Source organism: Lathamus discolor, chromosome 5 (assembly GCF_037157495.1).
Source record: "Lathamus discolor isolate bLatDis1 chromosome 5, bLatDis1.hap1, whole genome shotgun sequence".
Lineage (NCBI taxonomy): Eukaryota > Metazoa > Chordata > Aves > Psittaciformes > Psittacidae > Lathamus > Lathamus discolor.
This window is the reverse complement of record NC_088888.1, coordinates 92,117,663-92,137,743: the sequence shown is the minus strand read 5'-3', so window position 1 is coordinate 92,137,743 and position 20,081 is coordinate 92,117,663. Positions and strand designations below refer to the sequence as shown.

At 37.5% G+C, this 20,081-nt stretch overlaps 1 protein-coding gene across 7 annotated transcripts in view; it reads right to left on the bottom strand.

The window, feature by feature from the left end:
* Nucleotides 1-20,081, bottom strand: part of SNTG2 (syntrophin gamma 2) — a 268,538-nt gene that overhangs the window by 53,083 nt on the left and 195,374 nt on the right. For all 7 annotated transcript variants that reach the window (XM_065679173.1, XM_065679175.1, XM_065679174.1 and 4 more), the window contains 2 exons: nucleotides 15,428-15,557; nucleotides 7,190-7,228 (listed from right to left, as the gene is read on the bottom strand). In XM_065679173.1, coding sequence (XP_065535245.1) covers nucleotides 7,190-7,228; nucleotides 15,428-15,557 — 169 coding nt within the window. The remainder of the gene's footprint in view (nucleotides 1-7,189; nucleotides 7,229-15,427; nucleotides 15,558-20,081) is intronic.

The following is a 20,081-nucleotide window of genomic DNA, read 5'->3' as shown; positions in this document are numbered from 1 at the left end:
GAAGGACTGATCTCATAGTAATCCTGTGAAATCACAGTTTAGCAATAATGAATGGGAAAGAAATGGGTTTTAAAAGCTGTGAAAAGTAGATACCTGTGCAGAAAATTACATACACTAAAATATTTTTCACAATCCACAAGGCAGAAATATACAAAGAAAAGGAGAATAAAGAAGAATTGTTGGGTTTTCTTTTCTTTCTTTCTTTATTTATTTTTAAATATTCTAAGAGCTAAGGGAAGCTCAGGAAAAAAGTTTAACTAGAGACCATGAGTTTTCACCAAAGATAGAATTGCCTCGTGCCGCTCACTGCCAGAGACACTGCAGACCTAGCTGACAATATGACTGGTAAACATATTAGGGTATGAAACCCCTCTTAAATACACTATTTCAACATTTTTACTTTAAATAGGAGTAGGTTTCCTTTATCTGACACGTTTTGTAAAGTTTATAAAATCCAGTGTTTTGAAGTATTTAAACTTTAAGTAGAAATCTGATACAAATATTTCATTAACACAGAAACAGTGCGAATACCATGAACAAACATACTGTCAATGTATCTATCTTATAAGCATTGCGAGACTTCATGAGATAGATATGTTCAGAAATGTAACCATAGTTTTCAGAATTCTATTATTTATAGATTTATTTTGTTGAGTTTGGCAAATCTCTTGACTCAGTTTTTTTTTTCAGTTTGCTTGTCTTTAAAATCAACATAGTAGTAATAGGTATTTACGTTACAGAGGCACCACATATTAGCTAACTGAGTAGAGGTTAAAAAGTTAAGTGCTTTAAAGTGGTACTTCTGTTAAAGTAAGCTTTTTCAGTAGAAGTGGAATATCAGATAAAAATCTCTGAAGCAGACCAAGAGAATTTCACTAGGAATTGCATAATTGACCTCCTTCCTGTATAAATGAAGTTAAAACAATTACCAAGGAAGGCCTCAGTTCTATCTTTACACTGCATTTGGGCCACAACAATCCCATACAGTGCTACAGGTTTGGGGAAGAGTTCCTGGAAAGCTGCTTGGTGGAAAGAGACCTGGGGGTGCTGACGGATGGCTGAACATAAGCCAGCTTGCACACAGGCAGCCAAGAAGGCCAACAGCATCCTGGCCTGTAACAGTAATAGTGCAGCCAGCAGGGCCAGAGAAGAGATCATTCCCCCTGTACTGGGCACTGGTGAGGCTGTACCTTGAATTGGCCTTATGCTGTGCCAGGGGAGGTTTAGATTGGATATTAGGAAAAATTTCTTCACAGAGAGGATGATCAGTCATTGGAACAGGATGCACAGGGAAGTGGTGGAATCACAGCCCCTGGAAGTTTTCAAAAACTGTGTAGATGAGGCCCTCGGTGATATGATTTAGTGGTGGTCTTGGCAGTCCTGGGTTAATGGCTGGACTTGATGTTAGAGGTCTTTTCCAACCTAGCTGATTCTATGATTCTATGTGGTCTTCAAGTTTAATGAAATTTAGTCATGCTGTCTTTCTGCAGGTGTAAGTTGTAAAATTATAGTCTGCAAGAATCTAACTTTTCCAGACTAATAACTAGGAGAAAGTACCTTTATTGCTATGTGATATATATTTTCAAAACATTTCAATCTTTTTTTTTTTAATAAAAATAAAACACACACACACAAAAAGATCTTACAAGAGCATGTCCATGATTTCTTTAATTCTGCAGGATGAAGGCAAGCAAATGTGTATGGCATAGCTGCAGCGGCAGTCCTGCTATGAAGAACAGTGGGGAAACCCTCCATATTAGAAAAGCTCCTTAATTAGAATTAGGATTACATAATCAACAAAAACAGAGGAGAAAATAGGCTTCCGAGAAATTTAGTATATTATCCCCTCCAAAATGCAGTACCCATGATACCTATTTTATTTCTAAAAAATGCTTCCTTAATGTTCGAAGGATCTCTAGTAATGGGGACCTCATAATCTCTCCCAACAATCTATTCTAGCACTTTAGTCCTCATGTCAAACATGAATAGCTCTTACTTTAGCCAAAATTTAGGACTGGTTTTGCCCAATCCATTAAATACTCAAAATGATTTTAGCTTTAGACCGGAAGAGCAAAAAAAGCTTATACAGTTCATAGCTGGAGCAAAAATCCATGATCCATGAACAAAAATATGTAGCTTGTGTGGTGGCATTCCTTGCTTCTTTTCATATGTTTTACTCTGAGCACAGTTACCATTTCTGAATACTTTCATATGTCCCTCTCTTTCAACCTGTCCACAGAGGCCATGGAAAACCTCTGGTCAGTATTTGGAAACATAGTGCACAAAATCAAATGCAGTACTCCTGCCAAGGCCTTACAGCAAAAGGAACACTTTGCATGTCTTGCAGTAACTCATGTATAGCCTGTGATGCTTGCCTCTTTCTCAATGGCCACAGAAGAGGCATAGTTGTTACAGCATGCAGGTAAATAGCCAGCTTTGGCCTGACATTTAACTGACAAGGTAACTATGTGAGAGACTGCTGGACATTGCATACAAAGCAAAGGGAGAAGTTGGCTGGCTATCTCAAGCCTGCAGCTATACCAATAAAACAGTAAGGGGATAAGCTATCAGATGAAATATATGAAAACAAATTGAAAATGGGTGAAAAATGTCAAATGATAATGAAACAGGGATGCTGACTTACAGGGAGTGGTGGCAGTATCACAGACTAAAGCTAAAATAACCAAAGCAGCATGTAAAAATCAGAAAATAGACAGGCCAATGGTGAAGGAGTAAAATGTGTGTGGGTTCCTTATTTGGGAGGGGGAAAAAGGGAGAAAAAAGGAATATAAGGTAAACCATATGAATGGGTTTTTTTTTTTTTTGGTCTCTGTTGATCAGCCCTGTACCTGATTATCACAGACTGATGCAATAATAAACCATAATAATAAGTTGTAACAATGACTGTTGGTTTTCAATCTCTACCTGACTGTTTCTGCAGACAGGGGCATCTGGGATGGCTTCCGTAAGTGCTAACAAGGCAATGGAGGATGGACCAAACCTTCCTAAAAGAATTTACATCCCCAGATACTTTTCAAGTATTTTCCAGTAACAACTTCGCCAGTCATTTCTCACAGACTCTCACATACTCTTGATTATTTTTGAGCATGTACTGTACTCTAATTGGCTTTCACCCTGTTTTTCAGACTCATTCTTCAACATGTAAAGATCATTCTTGTCTGTAATGCTGTATTTTAAACCATTTTCAGATATTTAATATTTGCAAAGTTAGTACATTTACTTTTGCTAATGCACCAGAAAGGAAGTATTCAAGGGAACTGGATCCAAGACAGACCTTTTCAGGAGTTCTAGTCAATATGTCAGTTTCAAAAATGAATCATTTATACCTATTATTGGTTTATCCAACAAAGTCTGCACAACTAAATCTATATAATACTTGTTTAAAATATTGTAATGTCAAAAAATGTCATAAATCTTACTGGAATCAAGATACATTGCAGCAACCGCCTGTCACCCATCCACAAGATGTGTTGTACTATCACAGGAGGAAATTAGATTGGTTGTCACTATTTATTCTTCACAAATCCTTCAGGACAGTCATTCATTTGTTATCTTGCAGCTGCATACAAATATTTTGTTTATGTATTGCAAATTTCCTCCTAGAGGTTGAAGTCAAATTGACTGTCTCTAATTCTCAAACTTCTCTTTCTTTTTTCATTAACAGCCAGGATGCTTGCCCTTTAATTACCTTTTGATATGTCACCTGGCAGACACAAATTCCCTGAACTATCTTGATAATAGTTATGAGATTACTTTCACCAGTTTTTCAAATATCACCAGGTATTAAAAGCACACATACCACTAAAACTTCCCTTTGTAAGGCAATCTGAGATTTTGAGATTTTATTTGGTTTTGCTAGTATTATTTGCAAAACCTACGTTTAGTGAAGGCTGACCTCTGATGTGCTGAGTAGGAGACAAACCTTTTTCTTTGTCTTTTTGTTGTTAATGCACTTAATTTTTTGTTCCACATCTATCCCATGCTGGTTGCATTTTAATCTGTGTGCCTTGGCCTTCCTGGTACTATGACACGCTATGCTTTTACAACCCTTGTCTCTAGATTATGCTTTCTATATGATTTCCTCTGGAGGTCAGTGAAGAGGTCATTGCAAATAATTAAAACAAACAAGTGAAGAGATATTCTAGGAAGTCAAGAAAAACTGTTTTACAGCATCGCAAGAAAAAATATACATAGTCTTAACTAAAATCTAATCTATTTTTTCTATTTCTACTGAGAAGAAACTTTTTTATTTTTTTTTTAAGTGGGGGACAGGAAACGATCATATCAGTTACAAAAAACCACCCAGGAAACAAAATAAAAACCCTTGCAAGTAGTTTTTCTGCACAGAGAATTGCCTAATTTACTGCTTTATAAAATATACTGAGCAATCCTGAAGTGTGTCTCTTTTTGAAAATTGAGTCCCCAATTTAGCTGCCTACTGATAGCACAGAATCAAGTGCCTTCAAGTTTCTAGAGCACTATAATAAATTATATCAAGCAGAATTAGAAGTTATAGTATTTGGAGAATGGTGGCTGTAAACATCTTCTACACTCAATAAAATATATCAAGCAGAATTAGAAGTTATAATATTTGGAGAATGGTGGCTGTAAACATCTTCTACACTCAATAAAATAATGTACAAACTGGCTGAATCCTCTCCTGTCCTTATGGAGTGAGAATATGTTCTAAAAGTATTTAGTGTGTAGATGCTGTGTGCTTTGTCACCTCCACAGGTTATATATGTGCTTGAAGCCAGAGCTTCAGCAGTGGTACTTATTTAATACCTTCAAAATACATGTAATCCCTGCACAGCCATAGCCCTTGACGTGGACTAACTAGCATGGCACAGCCTGGGATAGCCAGAACTCCCCAAACAATTCTCAAGGAGAGTCTGGGATTTAAGCATTACTGGGAATCATTTCTCTTAAAGGACTCAAAGGTAATGGAGAAAACTCACTGCAGGCAACACAACAATAAAATTCTAAGGACCTGTTTGATTCTTCAGGAAAGCTCACACTCAAAAGCAACAATAAATGTGCATCTATTACCAGTTTTACTTCAAGGCAGCTCTTCAAGTGGCCTTCAATCTCATAAGTTTATCCCTCCTTTAAATTTTAAATCAATTGCATCAACAAGAGATATTCAGGTTTGTACAAACATTATGTAACTGACTTTAACAGGCTCCGTTAATCTCGGGCAGATCACGGCCTCTTCTGTTTTCAGTTATCATTGCAAAGTTTTATTTTATTCCTTTGTGATAAATATATATGATTCACATTTTATTTGCTTTTAAAATAAATTTTCACAGGACATTTTAAAGTCTGATTTTTTCACATTTGCTCCTTTAGCGTTTTAATGGTTGCTGGTTTTATTTACTTATCTGCCCAAATTAATCATAAACTTTATTTTTTTCACTTTTTGGCAGAGAACAATGTTTTGTGTTGCCAGTCCCACCTTAAATTTTCAACTCCTGAAATTAAGGTCCTAACTGTATCTTCCTTTCTTTTCATATTTGGAATGGAAAAAGTGGGGTAGATTTGTACTGCCTAACCTTAGGCACCTACTTTAGATGATACATTAAGAAGCTACTCTTCTTAGGACCTCAGTATAGTCAAGACAGAAAAGGTTCCCATAAAGGATCTTTAAAGTGTTGATATGAACTCTCTGAAATAGAATAATTGTCTCCACTGACTATCTAGGCAGTTTATGGAGACTAGCCTGTTTATTTAGGAAATCAAATTAGGTCGTTAGTGACAGATTGTATGACTGTCCCCAATATTTTTTAAAAATGAGGGAAAATATGTCATCCTTTTTTTAATTAAACCCATTATGTGTGCTCAAACTGATATGAATAAACTTTGAACAGTTACTGGAGTACTTGTATTAGAGAGTTGCAAAATATCCAAATTCAATACCTTTCCTCCTGGCATTCATAATCACACATTTTCCATACCAGTTTAATTAATAATTAAAAGTCATGGCAAAAAGAGTAATGATATGCTCACTTCTTATATAGAACAGGTATTTATTTTTATTTTATGGGTAACTTGATTATCTAGTACACACAAAACTAAAGTCTGTAGAGGATTTTGAGGTCTATTTTTTAAAAAAAAGTACTGACCTAAATGTAAGAAAACAGTTTCATGTGTTAAGAAAATGCCAATGGTTAATTTTTTTTAATAACTTCTAGAAGAGTCTATAAATGTCCAAGTGCATTCTACAAATAAGATGATGAAATCCTGACATACAAAAAAATATACTAAGTATTTATTTGATCCCAATAAGAGAATTTTTCTACTCAGTTTGACCTGTGTAATAAAATTCTCAAATAAATTTCTGCAGTAAAACACTGTAAAAGACACTTTGCTTGATTTTCACTTTATTAATATACAAACCCAGTGTTTTGAAAACAGAAGGGATCAGGTTCTTTGTTTCTGGGTAAGGATTCAATGCCAGATTGATGCAATGAAAGAACATATAAGTGAAACTTAGTTTTATTATACAAGCTTCAAATTACTTCCCAGAATTACAGAATTAGCCTGGAAAATGCTACTACTGTATTTTACAAAAGTAAATTAAAAAAATCACTTTGTAATGCTATAAGAAGTAAGAACACCCTCCAGCACAGTAAATTCATCTGGGTCTTCACAACATTTGGTTAGTTGGAGCAGAAGAAATACTTTGTTACGCTGCTGAGCTTCAAAAGTCCCAGACAAACAGTCATGACAAATGCAATCTGCACCGTATGACACATGTACAAGACTGGATTTTGAATACACTTCTTGGGTATGTGTGCACCATATGTGATATAAATACAGAGTTAAATTGTCAGACTCACTGCTGCAATACTGAATGCAAACATAAACTACGCTTTCCAAGACCTGGTTGTGAGCTCCATTGTTCCCCTCCCATTTATTTCATGGCTCCACCTAATCCACTTTTTTAGGTCTAAAGTGAAAGATTCTACTCATGACTCTGGATTAGTAAGAATCTACTGAACTAAGCAGGTCATTTCAGAACCTCAAACCATAGAAAACTTGGGTTTAGAATTTTAAAACTGATTAAATGCACGTTCGCAAGCTCTACAAATTTTGCAACTTAATGCAATGACAAGAATGCAAAAAAAAAAAAAAAAAAAAAAAAAGAATAACATAATGAAAGTCTTACCTGGTCTGAGGGAGAACAGCATTTATTTGCCATTTTCATCTATGAAAGAGAGATGAAAGAATACACACAGATTTTAATACGCTGGAGAATTTCTATGATGCAACTAGCATTGACTTAGATACTGAATACTGTATTAATATTGCAAGTTATTTATAAGAAATTAAATCATTCAGTACTTATATACTAGATTTTTACTATTACACTAAATTTACAAAACCAAGGACACAAAAGATGCTAAGCCTTTTATCAGTTTTCATTAAATCCTTCCCAAAGATTAGCATTTATAAATTCAACTTTGTCATTCTGAGTGAAATAATTATACTTAACTGTAGACACCTCACTTACTTAGGTCTTAGTTACAGATCTATAAGTGAGGCATATGATTAAATAGTTTTGAAATGAAGGCTATAGAGTGTCAGACATGCTTAAAATGAAGGGAACATTGTTTATGCTTTCCTTCTAGTTTACTCTTCAAGATTCAAGTTATGTATCTTTCTTTTTCATGTCTGTTCAGATAATGAAGAGTTTTGTCAATTTTGTTTTTTGTTTTTTTTTTTTCAGTCGCTGTTTGTGTAAATAAGTGTGGACAAACCCTGACAGATATTCCCTTCTTTAAAGTGAAACACTTCTTTGAAGTGAAAAATTAGTAAGTGTAGTAATGATATGGAATCCAGACAGAAAAAGATCAGGCAGGAAAGACAGACTCCCCTGTAATGCAAGGATACAAGCTGCAAACTGTCCTACCATTGATGAGTACTTCCAAAGGATCTTCTCTAAAAGCCTGTTTTATAACTAGTGAAAGGCTTGTGATCAAAAGCTATAGCTACGCACAAGGAAAAATACAACTGCCACAGGAAAAGAGCAGAGGAATTCTAGGGCTATTACTTGTCTCTTGGCCATACCAAAATCTGTATGATAAAATCTGTGGATAATCTTTTGAAAGCAGAGGATGTCTGTAGCCATGTAACTCGGTAAATATGGTGATGTCATTGCCTGCTGTGGTGAGTTGACTCTGGACTGCAGCTGAGCACCTACAAAACTGCTCACTCCATTCCCCCTCCAGACAGGAAGGGTAAGAGAATAAGACAAGAAAAGCAAGAAAACCTGTAGGTCAAGATAAAGTTTTGGGGGTTGGAACTAGATGATTTTAAGGTCCTTTCCAACCCTAACCAATCTATGATTCTATGCCTTAATAAATGAAGGAAAGAGAAAAAAAACCCAGCTGATATAAAGGAGATAATTCACTGCCTCCCACAAGCTGACTGATGCCCAACCAGTCTCCAAGCAACAACCACCTTGGAACTAAAAACCCCACCTTCTTTGTCCACTATATCACTTTTACTGCTGAGCACAACTTTATACGGTATGGAATATCTCTTCGGCGAGCCTGCATCAGCTGCCCTAGCTATGTCATTTTGCAGTTCCTTGCCCATCCTTGCTGGGGGGGTGGGATGTGTCAGAGTGAGAAAAAGTCAAAGCCTTGATGCTGTGCAAGCACTGTACAGCAACAGTCAACACGTTGGTGTGTTATTAACACTGTTTTAGCCACAAATATAAAGCACAGCATCGTATGACTGCTATGAAGAAGGTTATCTCCATAATAGCCAGACTCAGTACGCCTTTAAGAGGCCAGAAGGCTCTGTGTTACGGTAATGACAAGGGCCTCAGGATGTGTCAGGGTTCGTCTGGACTGTCTGGAGCTGTATTACAGCTTGTTTAGCTGTAACATACACACTAATAACCGTGGGACTATTGCCTACTTAGTATCAGCAAATTACAGTTGTATGATGCAATTATATATATAAAACATATATATAAATCTTATAGGTGTATATATATGAAGTATATAAAGTATAGACACATGTACACACTTCTAGCTAATAGATGGCAATAACAAGTCATTATTAGACACAGAGTGAATTATCTATGACCATAAACAAAATGACCATAGGACAAAATGCGATGTGGAGGATTACAGGACAAGAGCAGCAGCCTTGATTGTATGGACACAGGATGATACACAGTTTCATAGCTATAGCACTCATTCTTAACCTATTATGGGCCATTAGGGCTCCTCGTCCCCTGTACTCCCTTTTGCAGCCTGCTGGAAATGAATTGTGTGGTCAAATGGTGCAGGTGTGCTAGTGGGTCAGACAGCTGGGATCTGGGGTTGTGAGAGTGACTCAGTGGCCAGACCTGCTGCGAGACTGGGCATCTGCCAGGCCTGGCTGTCACTTTGAGTATAGTGCTGGGAAAATTTGCCAGCCCCTTGAAGGGGCCATGCCAGGGGAATAACAGGGACTACTATGGCAGAACAAAAACCAGCAGACACTGACAGCTGCACCATAATAGGGACGATGATGAGGATGGAGCTGACATGCAGCTGCCAAGCAGAGCGGAGGGGCCCCCAGCAAGTCTCATTGCAGCTCTTGTACGCAGCTCTGCATACAGCAGCCTGATCCCAGCCTGCACAGATGCAGCCTGCCAGAGGTGGCCTGGAGCACTCTGGGAGGGTGAAGAGGTGGCACAGCTTGAGGCCCCAGCAGTAACAAACCAGCAGAATTCAAGAACCCCACTCTGTAACCTTGATAAACCAAACTGGTGATCAGACCTCAGGCTTCATCTGAGCAGTTGTGCATGACAAGATGAAAAGGCACCTGGAATACTTTAAGGTAAGTAGGAATGCCGTCACACCCTGCCCATATTCAGCTCCAACCTTTATCCATGGTTCAGACACAAATACACACATAAAGTGTACAGAAGCCATGTTAAACATAGAAAATGTTATTTCCTTGCAGGAGCCAAAGACATGCTGAATAAAAAGATTACTACAGCATAAACCAGTGCAAATAAACAGGACTAGCTGGGATCCTGTCTCCTTTAACACCTCTTTTTGGTTCAGTCAAAATACTTAAGCTCCCTGTATGACAGGAAGAATTTTTGTTATGCTACTTTTTATTTTATTGTTCTCAGATGTGCCTGGAAAAATGTATGTGAGACTGGCCACGCAGGTTTTCTGCAGAATGAGGGTTCAGTACTGTGTAGAGCATCCTCATAGCCAGTACCACTGGCAACAGGGAAGAATGCTTTGGACTCCACAGCTATTCACTCAGCTCATCCCCTATTCAAAGTAGGGACAGCTGCAGCCCTGACATAACTGTGGGGAGAGGAAAGATCTCCTCCTGCATCACACTATATCTCTATGTCACATAAGACAGAGAGAGAGAAGTATGCACTCTCCACTTCACCTGGCATCACATGGTCTCGCCTCCACAGCTGGTGAAGAGAGACAGGAATACAAATGGGATACGCTACACCTTGCTGGCAGCTTTCAGCACTGCAGTACAGCAGTGGGAACTGGAGACAGCGTGGGAACTACTAAAACCAAAAACCTGGATCTGAAAAAAGACTGCAGGAAACATGGAAAAGGAACATTAAGCAACTGTAATTCTTATACTCTGTTCTAAATGCATACATATGGGTCAAGAACAGGATGGGAATTAAATGATGCAGAACCACGTACCAAAATCTAAGTACCTCCCAGGAGGGGGTTTATCTCACTTAACTTTGGCAAGCCAAAACACGAGAGAGTTATACATCTAATACACTTCTACTCTTTCTAGACAGCAAAGAAACAGAAGGATCTTGATAGGCATCTATGTTATTTTCCTGGCTACAAGAATATCCTATGTGACTGCTTTTTTCTTGGCTGAATTTAAGTAATGTGATTCCTACCCTTATTGACTTCCCTTTGCAACCTCAGCAGTTTGAACTGTGGTACTTTCAAATGGAAATTTTTGTGTTTAAAAACAAGAAAAAAAAAAAAAGCAGCAGCAAAGAAATCTTATCATGTGTTTTCACCCTGGGAATGGAATTGTTTTCATAACCACAGAGGCAGTTAAATTTGTATACTGCTTCCTACACACAAGGATTTTGTTTCCATCTGCATGTACCCCAAATTCTGCTGTGAAAAGAAAGTCCTTCTCAATCCTTTCTTTCTTTATATGCGTGTTCAGAACTCATCTTTCATAGGTTTCTCCCTGTTCATACAGAAATGTCACTGCACTGCAATACAGAGTATCACTTAAATATACATAAATATACATAAAGGCATAAAACTAAAAGTTTAGACATTGTGACGTATGCAATTTAAAAAAGATGTCAAAGGCATAAATATGATCTGGATTAATAACCCAGTTTTGAAGCAAAATTTTAAGTTTCTAGCATGCTCCAATGAAACTGCTGGAAAAAATCATAAAAATCATAAATAATGTTCAAAGTGGAAAAACTGTATCTTAACTTGATCTCCTACCTGCTTATGAGCTACTCATCTATGTATTTATTTATTTTTATTTTAGATTTTATTTTAAATAGCACCATGAAAAGAAAGAAAAAAAAAACCCCAGCAAAAAACCCCAACCTTGAGAAATAGAAGAAATAAGTCTTTATAATGTAAATGAACTGGCAGCATTACTTTTAGGTGCTTCTACTGATTATGACTGCATTAATGTTCACTGTTACATTTCAAAGAAAACAATTATGATCCATGAGAAAAGCTGCATATACTTAATAGCTGACTATCTGAATGGTGTGAAACAGAGAGAGAAATATAAATTATTCTAAAGAACTTTCTCCTAAAAAAACATCTCCAGCACAGCATTGCTACTTCAGCCTACAAAGAAATCTCTAGTTGAACAAATTAAGAGCAGGAGCAGTGAGAAACACATGCAGATCAACTTGTTTCCTGTCTTTCTTGTTTCATCTTGGCAGCTTCACTGCCAGTTTCTCTTCCCTCTCTCCCCTCAGTTTCTTCAGCTTTACCTCCTTCTGTGAGAAAAGAGGTGTATGAAGAAATAAATGTGTGAATGCTGATTCATCTCTATTTATTTCTGCCAAAGGTAAATGTGAAGAGCTTTGAGTGCATTGAGAAATTTCAGGATTGAATCACAAAGGACGATGGTAGGGAAGTTTCACGCTTTAGAAAAGTATGTGAAAAACAAGAATATGAATAGAGGAATGAATATTTTGCGGTAAGGGTCCTTAGGGAAAAAAGTGATCTATACTGCTTTTAAAGCTGATTAGTACTTGGAGATTTTCCAAACTAAATGTACAAGGCATATATCAGTAAGCAGATACCCTTACATCTTTCTCCATGTTACAGTATTACCTGTGCTCCTCTGTGTTCTAAGAACTAACTCTCTCCAGGTGAGTACCAGTATTTTTATTTCTCATCTACCAAGTAACACTTTCTAGATATGCTAACATCCTGGGGTAGCTTCCTTATGCAGCGATGCCTTTGCACATCTTCACTATTGAAAGATGACTCCTCCTTTACAATTGGTCCCCAGAGAGCTTGTCTTTACATAGAAGTTAGATGTTTCAGTACTTCAAAAGAGTAGTCTGACATTAGCAGAACTGTCACATTGTGGCAGAGCAATTTTTGTACTGTCTACATTAGGACTGTCTTGGCATCAGCAGGAAGTCTCACAAAGACCTGCCAGTTGCTAAACAAGACTAGTATGGTAAAGTATATTAGGGTAAAGTGATATGTGAAAGACAGGGTGCACTGTAAGAAAGAACTAAAATTCTAAAAGAAATTCAAAATAGTATGCAAACCATGCAAAAAAAGAAAGAAACATGTGTGTAAGAGTAGCATAAATAGGCACAGATGAAATACGAATAGACAAGATGCAGGAAGAATTGCTAAAGTCAAGAAACAAATATCAGCACAAACAAAATCTAAAAATATGTGGATGTTTAAAGTGAACAGTTGCAAGTATTGCTTACACAGTAATAGGTCAGGTAAAAATGCCAGCATTTTTTCTGCCAACAGTATCAGCAAGAAGTTCTATTGTGGCCACAATTAATTTATACATAGAGATGATGGCATAGGACAGAATAGGAAATTAACAGTTTAAACATTTGGAGAAGCAATTGAACTTAGAGTCAGCAAGGACTCATGAAAATAACCCTGAAGTAGATAAGGGATTATCTGAAATCATCTCTAAACCAGTAGTGATTATCTTCAGTTGCTCCTGGAGAATGGGGCAGATACGCTACAGAAGTGAAGTGCAAAAAGAGGAAAAAACTCTGAGGATTACAGATCCATTTCCTAACATCAATTTCAGAAGTATGATAAGAAAAGAATCATTTTTGTGAAATGGTAGTATTAAGGTAATAAAAGTAATTCAAAATGGATTTTCAAGAAACCTTAACCAGAGGCCTTGCTCGAAGCACTGTGGATTTCAAACTGTATGTGTCCTCTAACTACCAAAAAGCAGGAAGCACTCTCCAGACCTTTTGCTGTACACTTCAGTTGCATTCCAGCCTCAAACTCCTGGTCTTAAATAATGGTTTGCAATGAAACGGATTCTCATTGACTCCTGCATCTCATGTTCTAATGATCAGTAATTAAAATACACAGGCTGCACACCTAAGAAAACCTGTAAAGCTCTAAGTACAAGCAAAATGTTTACTTGCTTCTATCAGAAGACTCTATCAGAATATATCATGTTCTGCATAGTTTACTTTCTTCATCACCAAGAACACAAAACATGTGAATTTATTATCCTAGCTGTTGTTTCTTAGACCCTTTCCCAGAACAGCCACTTATATGAACACCAGGTGGACTACTTTATTTATAGAGTTCACTATTTCAATAGATAATGGAGAAGACCAATGCATACTCAGGATGTAATAAAATATTGCTGCAGACTGGTCACAACACAGTCACTATGTCAGACACTATGTCAGAACATATGCTACTCCATATAGTGAATTAAAAAAAAAACCAGACTAGAACTCTATGAATAATAAAACTTGCTTGCATTTATAGCCACTTTTTATTGACTTATTCACCAACATCCTTGGAGAGGCTCTTATAGAGTAGATTTCTTTAAAAAGCAAAAGAATTTGCCTTAGTAACTATGAACTGGAATCACTCTAAAAATATCATCATACACTTCTTTTTGCTATTCACATGTAAGGAATTATGAAATTCCATGAATAATTTACATTACTTTCTTAGTAATGTAAATGAAGTAATGTAAAATCAAATAGTAATACTGTGTAAATTATAAAACACTAGAGAATAGTGAATATCTATAAAGAAGGCATCATAAGCAAAAATGATCAATTTTGTCAAAGACATTGCTTAATCGAATACTTAAAAGGGATTAACCTAAAAAATGAACTATTATGATTCCATGAAATGTGATTCCAAATAACTTTTGAAGACCAGAAAAATAAATTCAGTTTATAATCTGTTTCTACCAAAGATTTATGTTGAATCCAGTACAAATTCTACACAATATAATTTGAAGATCTAAGGAAAAGTTAACCCAAGTACAAAGTATAAATTAAAGACATGTTACTAAATCATAATTTATAAAAGAAGTTACAGCCTGAACACATTGAAAGAAAAAAAGATTAAGAACCTGCACAGGCAATTCTTCCAGGAACAGCTGTGCTCTTATATTTTTGCCATCAATTTCTACCATTCAAATAGATGGAAATATATTTTCAATATTGTACATTCTCAAGAATCAATTTAACTTCATGTTTCATTCCAGAATCTTCAACAGTTTTCATTTGGTTTTTCTTGTAATAGTAATGTGCTGCCCAACTAATAATTTTATGTTTCTCCAGGGTTTGTTTAATACTTCTGGCTTGCATTAGCAAACACTACTTATGAATTTACAGGAATAACTTGAAGCAGTGTAAGCACCTTTGTACTTCTAGGAAGAAAGATGGAATAAGACAGCCTTAAGTAAATCAACTCCTAGTCAACTTATAGAGGTAAAAGTACTGTCTCCCAGTAAACCTTTGTAAGTCTTGGTTCACTAGCTACAGGATTTCCATGTGCCTACTTTAAAATCAACAAAATTAATTTCAAGCACATTTTAATTAAAAAATATGTAAAAAACAAGTATTTGGTCACATCTAAAGATCTGTGAAATGACCAGAAAGGATAAATATTTTGCATTAAAAAAACCTTTAAAATAATAAGTGCAATCTGATTTTCTACTGCTCTCTTTTCTATGATAACACTGCAAGTGTTGAAAATGGCATGATACTTTTTATTGACCACACAACCTGTCCCTGCTATTTCCTTCTCCTTTTCCTCCACATACACGTGTTTTATATATTGCAACTTAAATGCGAATTATTTTCTACCCTTGGAAAACTAGAAATATCTTACAATAGCACAGACAAGAAAATATGCAGGAAGTAACATACATTTTGAAGTGTCAAATCACTGATGTTAGTTGACATTGCTCTCAGCCAGTCAGCACTCTCCTGCGCTGTATAAAACTGAAGTATCCCAGTACTAACTCCATCGAGTGCCAGCACTTCAAATGCATTAGATCTGCAGTAAGAAGAAATATATCTGTAAAGGAAGATATGTCAGTTTTCTGAAACTGCCCAATATTTCTCAGTGTTCAAGTGATTTTTACACTTTTTGATAAGTTTTGAGTCTTAGGCAACAAGAAGAAGAATAATAATGGGCAGTACCAGGAGCAACACATACAATAAGTACTTTCTATGTACCAGCATATATGTGCTGATCACTTACTTCCCTTGAGTGTATATATTATGCTCATAATTACTGAAATTACGACAGCGTATTCAGGAAGTATGCATTAGATCTTTTTGAACAAACATAATTTTTTTTTAAACCAAAATGATTATTTTCTTCATTGCATTTTAGTTTTACTTACTAGCAATGTATTAAGTTGCAAAGACTGACTTCCCTAGCTTTAATTTCTTGAATTCCTAGACTTTTCTGCATAACATTTTAAGCACTGTTTAAGCTCTTTTATGACACAGAAATTTGAAAATGTACTTAGAAGTTTCTTTAAATAACTTTTGAATGTAGGGCCTTTTCCCAAAAGAGCACTGACGTGCTAACATGCAATTGCCATTTAATGTGGTTTTTATTCATCTTTTAAGTGTTTATAGCAAGTTTATTCTGCAAATGCCAATGCTTTCCTTACTACCTGCAGTAACTCAGGCACAATGTATCGTAACTCTGAAATCCCATATTTAGATGCTGATGGGATATGCATGATGATTTTCAACAGTGTCCTGGGTTTAGCAGTAGCTGTAATTTTTTCTCCTTCTTAGTAGCTGGTGCAGTGCTGTGTTTTTTAACTTTTGGCCTGGGAACAGCGCTGATAACACCAGTGTTTTTAGTTACTGCTCAAATGTTTAGACTGATCAAGGACTTTATGAGTCTCATGCTCTGCTAGGGAGGAGGGGAAGCCAGGAGGAAGCAGAGACAGGACACCTGACCAAAACTAGCTAAAGAGGTATTCCATACCACAGCACGTCATGCCCAGGATGTAACTGAGAGTTACACAGAAGGGCTAGGACACTGTGGGGTTGGACTAGGTATCCATGGGTGCTTGGTCAGGCGGGGTGGGGCGAGTTATCGGTCAGCTGGTGTTGAGGTGTTGTATTCTCTTCCCTTGTTATTTCCTTTATCAATATTATCATTGGTGGTAGCAGCAGTGATTTGTGTTATACCTTAATTACTGGACTGTTCTTATCTCAACCCATGGGAGTTGCATTCTTTTGATTCTCCTCCCCATCCCTCTGGGAGCAGGGGGAGGGCAAGAAGGCGGGGGGGGGGGGAGGGGGGGGGGTTGAGAGAGAGACTGCGTGGCTAACTTGACGACAGAGTTTAAACCACGACAAACAGGAACAACAAGAATTTAAGTAGCTGTATGGAAGCCTAAATTTAAAACATGTGACATGCAATAGTTTCAGCAACTAAACTTTGGCAACCTACATAGGTTATTTAAGTGCTCATGAATGACATGAGAATTAGATTTTAGTCATACACTATTGTGAAAGACAATTATAATTTTCTGAATGACTGTGCAAATGTTTGTTTTGTCTATAAATATGGAGAATATCACTGCTACCTTCTACATTGAAAAATTAAGTATTTATACCTAAATGCTATATTGCTTTTTTGGCACTAACCTAGAAGGAAGCAAAATACTGAATGAAGAAAACTGCTCTGTGAAGCTGTTGGGTTTTCCTGGGATTCTCTGATCTAAGATAAAGTCTTCTACTGCTTAATTTATGATACATGTCAATATAAACACTAAAAATGATGCACAGAGGTTAAGAGGCAGTTTGTTCATGTATTACTGAAAAAGTTAGTAATCTAATATTTGTCGCTTGCAGGGAATATGATGGTGAACCTGAATACTGAACTCTATACACTTGCTAAAAAGGTAATGTAAAATACTTATCACACACAATATTAACAAGACAAAGCATTCTAATAGGCATGCTTAAGTATTAAAAGAATCATAAAGGTGTACACTTGCTGTTCCCAAGTCAACATTCTTGGCCTGAACTTTTTAAATGTATACCACAGATTCCTTTGTTTTCTTTTCACAACTAAATTATCATGGTAACTACTAAAACCTGATGGTGATGGCACAATTCTGTGTCACTTTCATTTCAGTAAACCTGTTTCACCTCTTCAGAAAGAAAGAAAAGGTCAAAACAAATCCTTTTATTGTCTGCAAGTAAACTGAGTGAAATAATCACCTCTCAAGCACACTGCTCCTTTTACCTAAGGCTGTGACAAAGATCCCAACAGTGCTGTAATGGATTGACTTACAGTATGATCTTTTCAACATCTCACTGAGACAGTGAAGATCTGTCATCCCCTGTGCATTGACACAGTGGAGAATGAAAACAGACTTAATTTGGTGATGTGAAGAGAAGCCATTCACAATACCTAACTTGGACATCACATTCAAGTATCAAAGCTAAAATGCTAGAGCCCTTACATGAACAGAGACTTAACAGAGCACTTAATAGAGCCAAGAAATGCTCTCCCCTGAATCCACAGGGTGCCTAGATACTAACTCAGCTTCACTTCATAAAGGCATGCAGTGTGAATGCCTTATCCAAGTGGCACAAAGTTACATAAGAGGCTGATGAGAGGTCACAGAAGGGAACTCCCCAGCTAGCAACTAATGCAACCAACATAGGCAATCAAGATTAAAAAGTAAGAAGTTATATTATAAAAAATAACCAATCCTTTATCATTTGAAGCATGGTTCTGGCAATAGTGAATATTGCGCTAAAACCCCTGTTGTCCTTTACCTTAAAATATAGTGATCAGTTGTAAAAAAAAATTAACAAGTCTCAAACAAACACATCTAGGATCTGAACTCTTCGCTGACAGGATATTTGCATAGCATCTAATCAGGTGTGAAGGATCCTGCAAGTCCTCTGGACCAGCCTCCTTACTAACTGGTTTAAAATACACATTTCTTTTCCACTGGAGATGAAACTGGACACAGTATTTTAGATGCAGGTATTTCAGATGTGGCCTCCGGAATTCAAAAGTAGAGGAGAATAATCACTTCCCTTGCCCTGCTGACTACAGTGTAGCTAATGCATCCTCATGTGTAGGTCTTCACCACTGAAAGTGCATACAGCTGACACATGTCATGGTGGTGTCCTCCAAGATCCCCAAGCTTTTCCTGAGGTATTTTAACTTTGGTTTATTTTGAATTAAACTTGGAGTAAAGATGTAAGATAACTGAAGTAACACAGTTACTAGAAGGAAGAAGGAAGTGCAGCAGGAGGGCCAGGAGACCTCCTTGGATGGATAAGGAGCTGCTGAGGAAAATTCAAACGAAAAAAGGGGCTTATAAAAAGTGGAAGCAAGGACAGGCGGCCTGGGTAGAGTACAGGGATGTTGTCCGGGAAGCTAGGGACCAGGTTAGGAAAGCTAAGGCCCAGTTAGAATTAAACCTAGCCAGGGATGTAAAAGATAACAGGTAGGGATTCTACAGTTACGTAGCAAATAAAAAACAGACTAGGGACAACACAGACCCCCTGAGGAAGCTCTCGGGGGAACTGGCTACGCAGGATTTGGAGAAGGCTGAGGTTCTGAATGACTTCTTTGCCTCAGTCTTCACTGGCAAAGGCTCTGACCACACCACCCAAGTCTTGGAAGGTAGATGCAGGGACTGTGAGAATGAAGACCTTGGGCCCACTGTGGGAGAGGATCTGGTTCGAGACCATCTTCAAAATCTGAATGTGCACAAGTCCATGGGACCTGATGAAATCCATCCGCGGGTCCTGAAGGAGCTGGCAAATGAAGTTGCTAAGCCACTGGCCATCATATTTGAAAAATCATGGCAGTCAGGTGAAGTTCCCAACGACTGGAAAAAGGGAAATATAACCCCATTTTCAAGAAGGGGAAAATGGAAGACCCGAGGAATTACAGACCAGTCAGTCTCACCTCTGTGCCTGGCAAAATATTGGAGCAGATTCTCCTGGAAGGCATGCTAAGGCACATGAAGAACAACAAGGTTCTTGGTGACAGCCAGCATGGCTTCACTAAGGGGAAATCCTGCCTGACCAATTTGGTGTCCTTCTATGATGGGGCTACAGAATTGATGAATAAGGGTAAAGCAGTTGATGTCATCTACCTGGACTTCTGCAAAGCGTTTGACACTGTCCCACACGACATCCTTGTCTCTAAATTGGAGAGGTATCAATTTGATGGATGGACCACTCGGTGGATAAAGAACTGGCCGGATGGCCTCACACAAAGAGTTGTGATCAATGGCTCAATGTCCAGCTGGAGGCCCGTAACGAGTGGTGTTCCTCAGGGATCGGTGTTGGGACTGGTCTTATTCAACATCTTTGTCGTTGACATGGACAGTGGGATTGAGTGCGCCCTCAGCAAGTTTGCTGATGATGCCAAGCTGTGTGGTTTGGTTGATACAGTGGAGGGAAGGGATGCCATCCAGAGGGACCTTGACACGCTTGTGAGGTGGGCTGATGCCAACCTTATGAAGTTCAAGCACGACAAGTACAAGGTCCTACACCTGAGTTGGAGCAATCC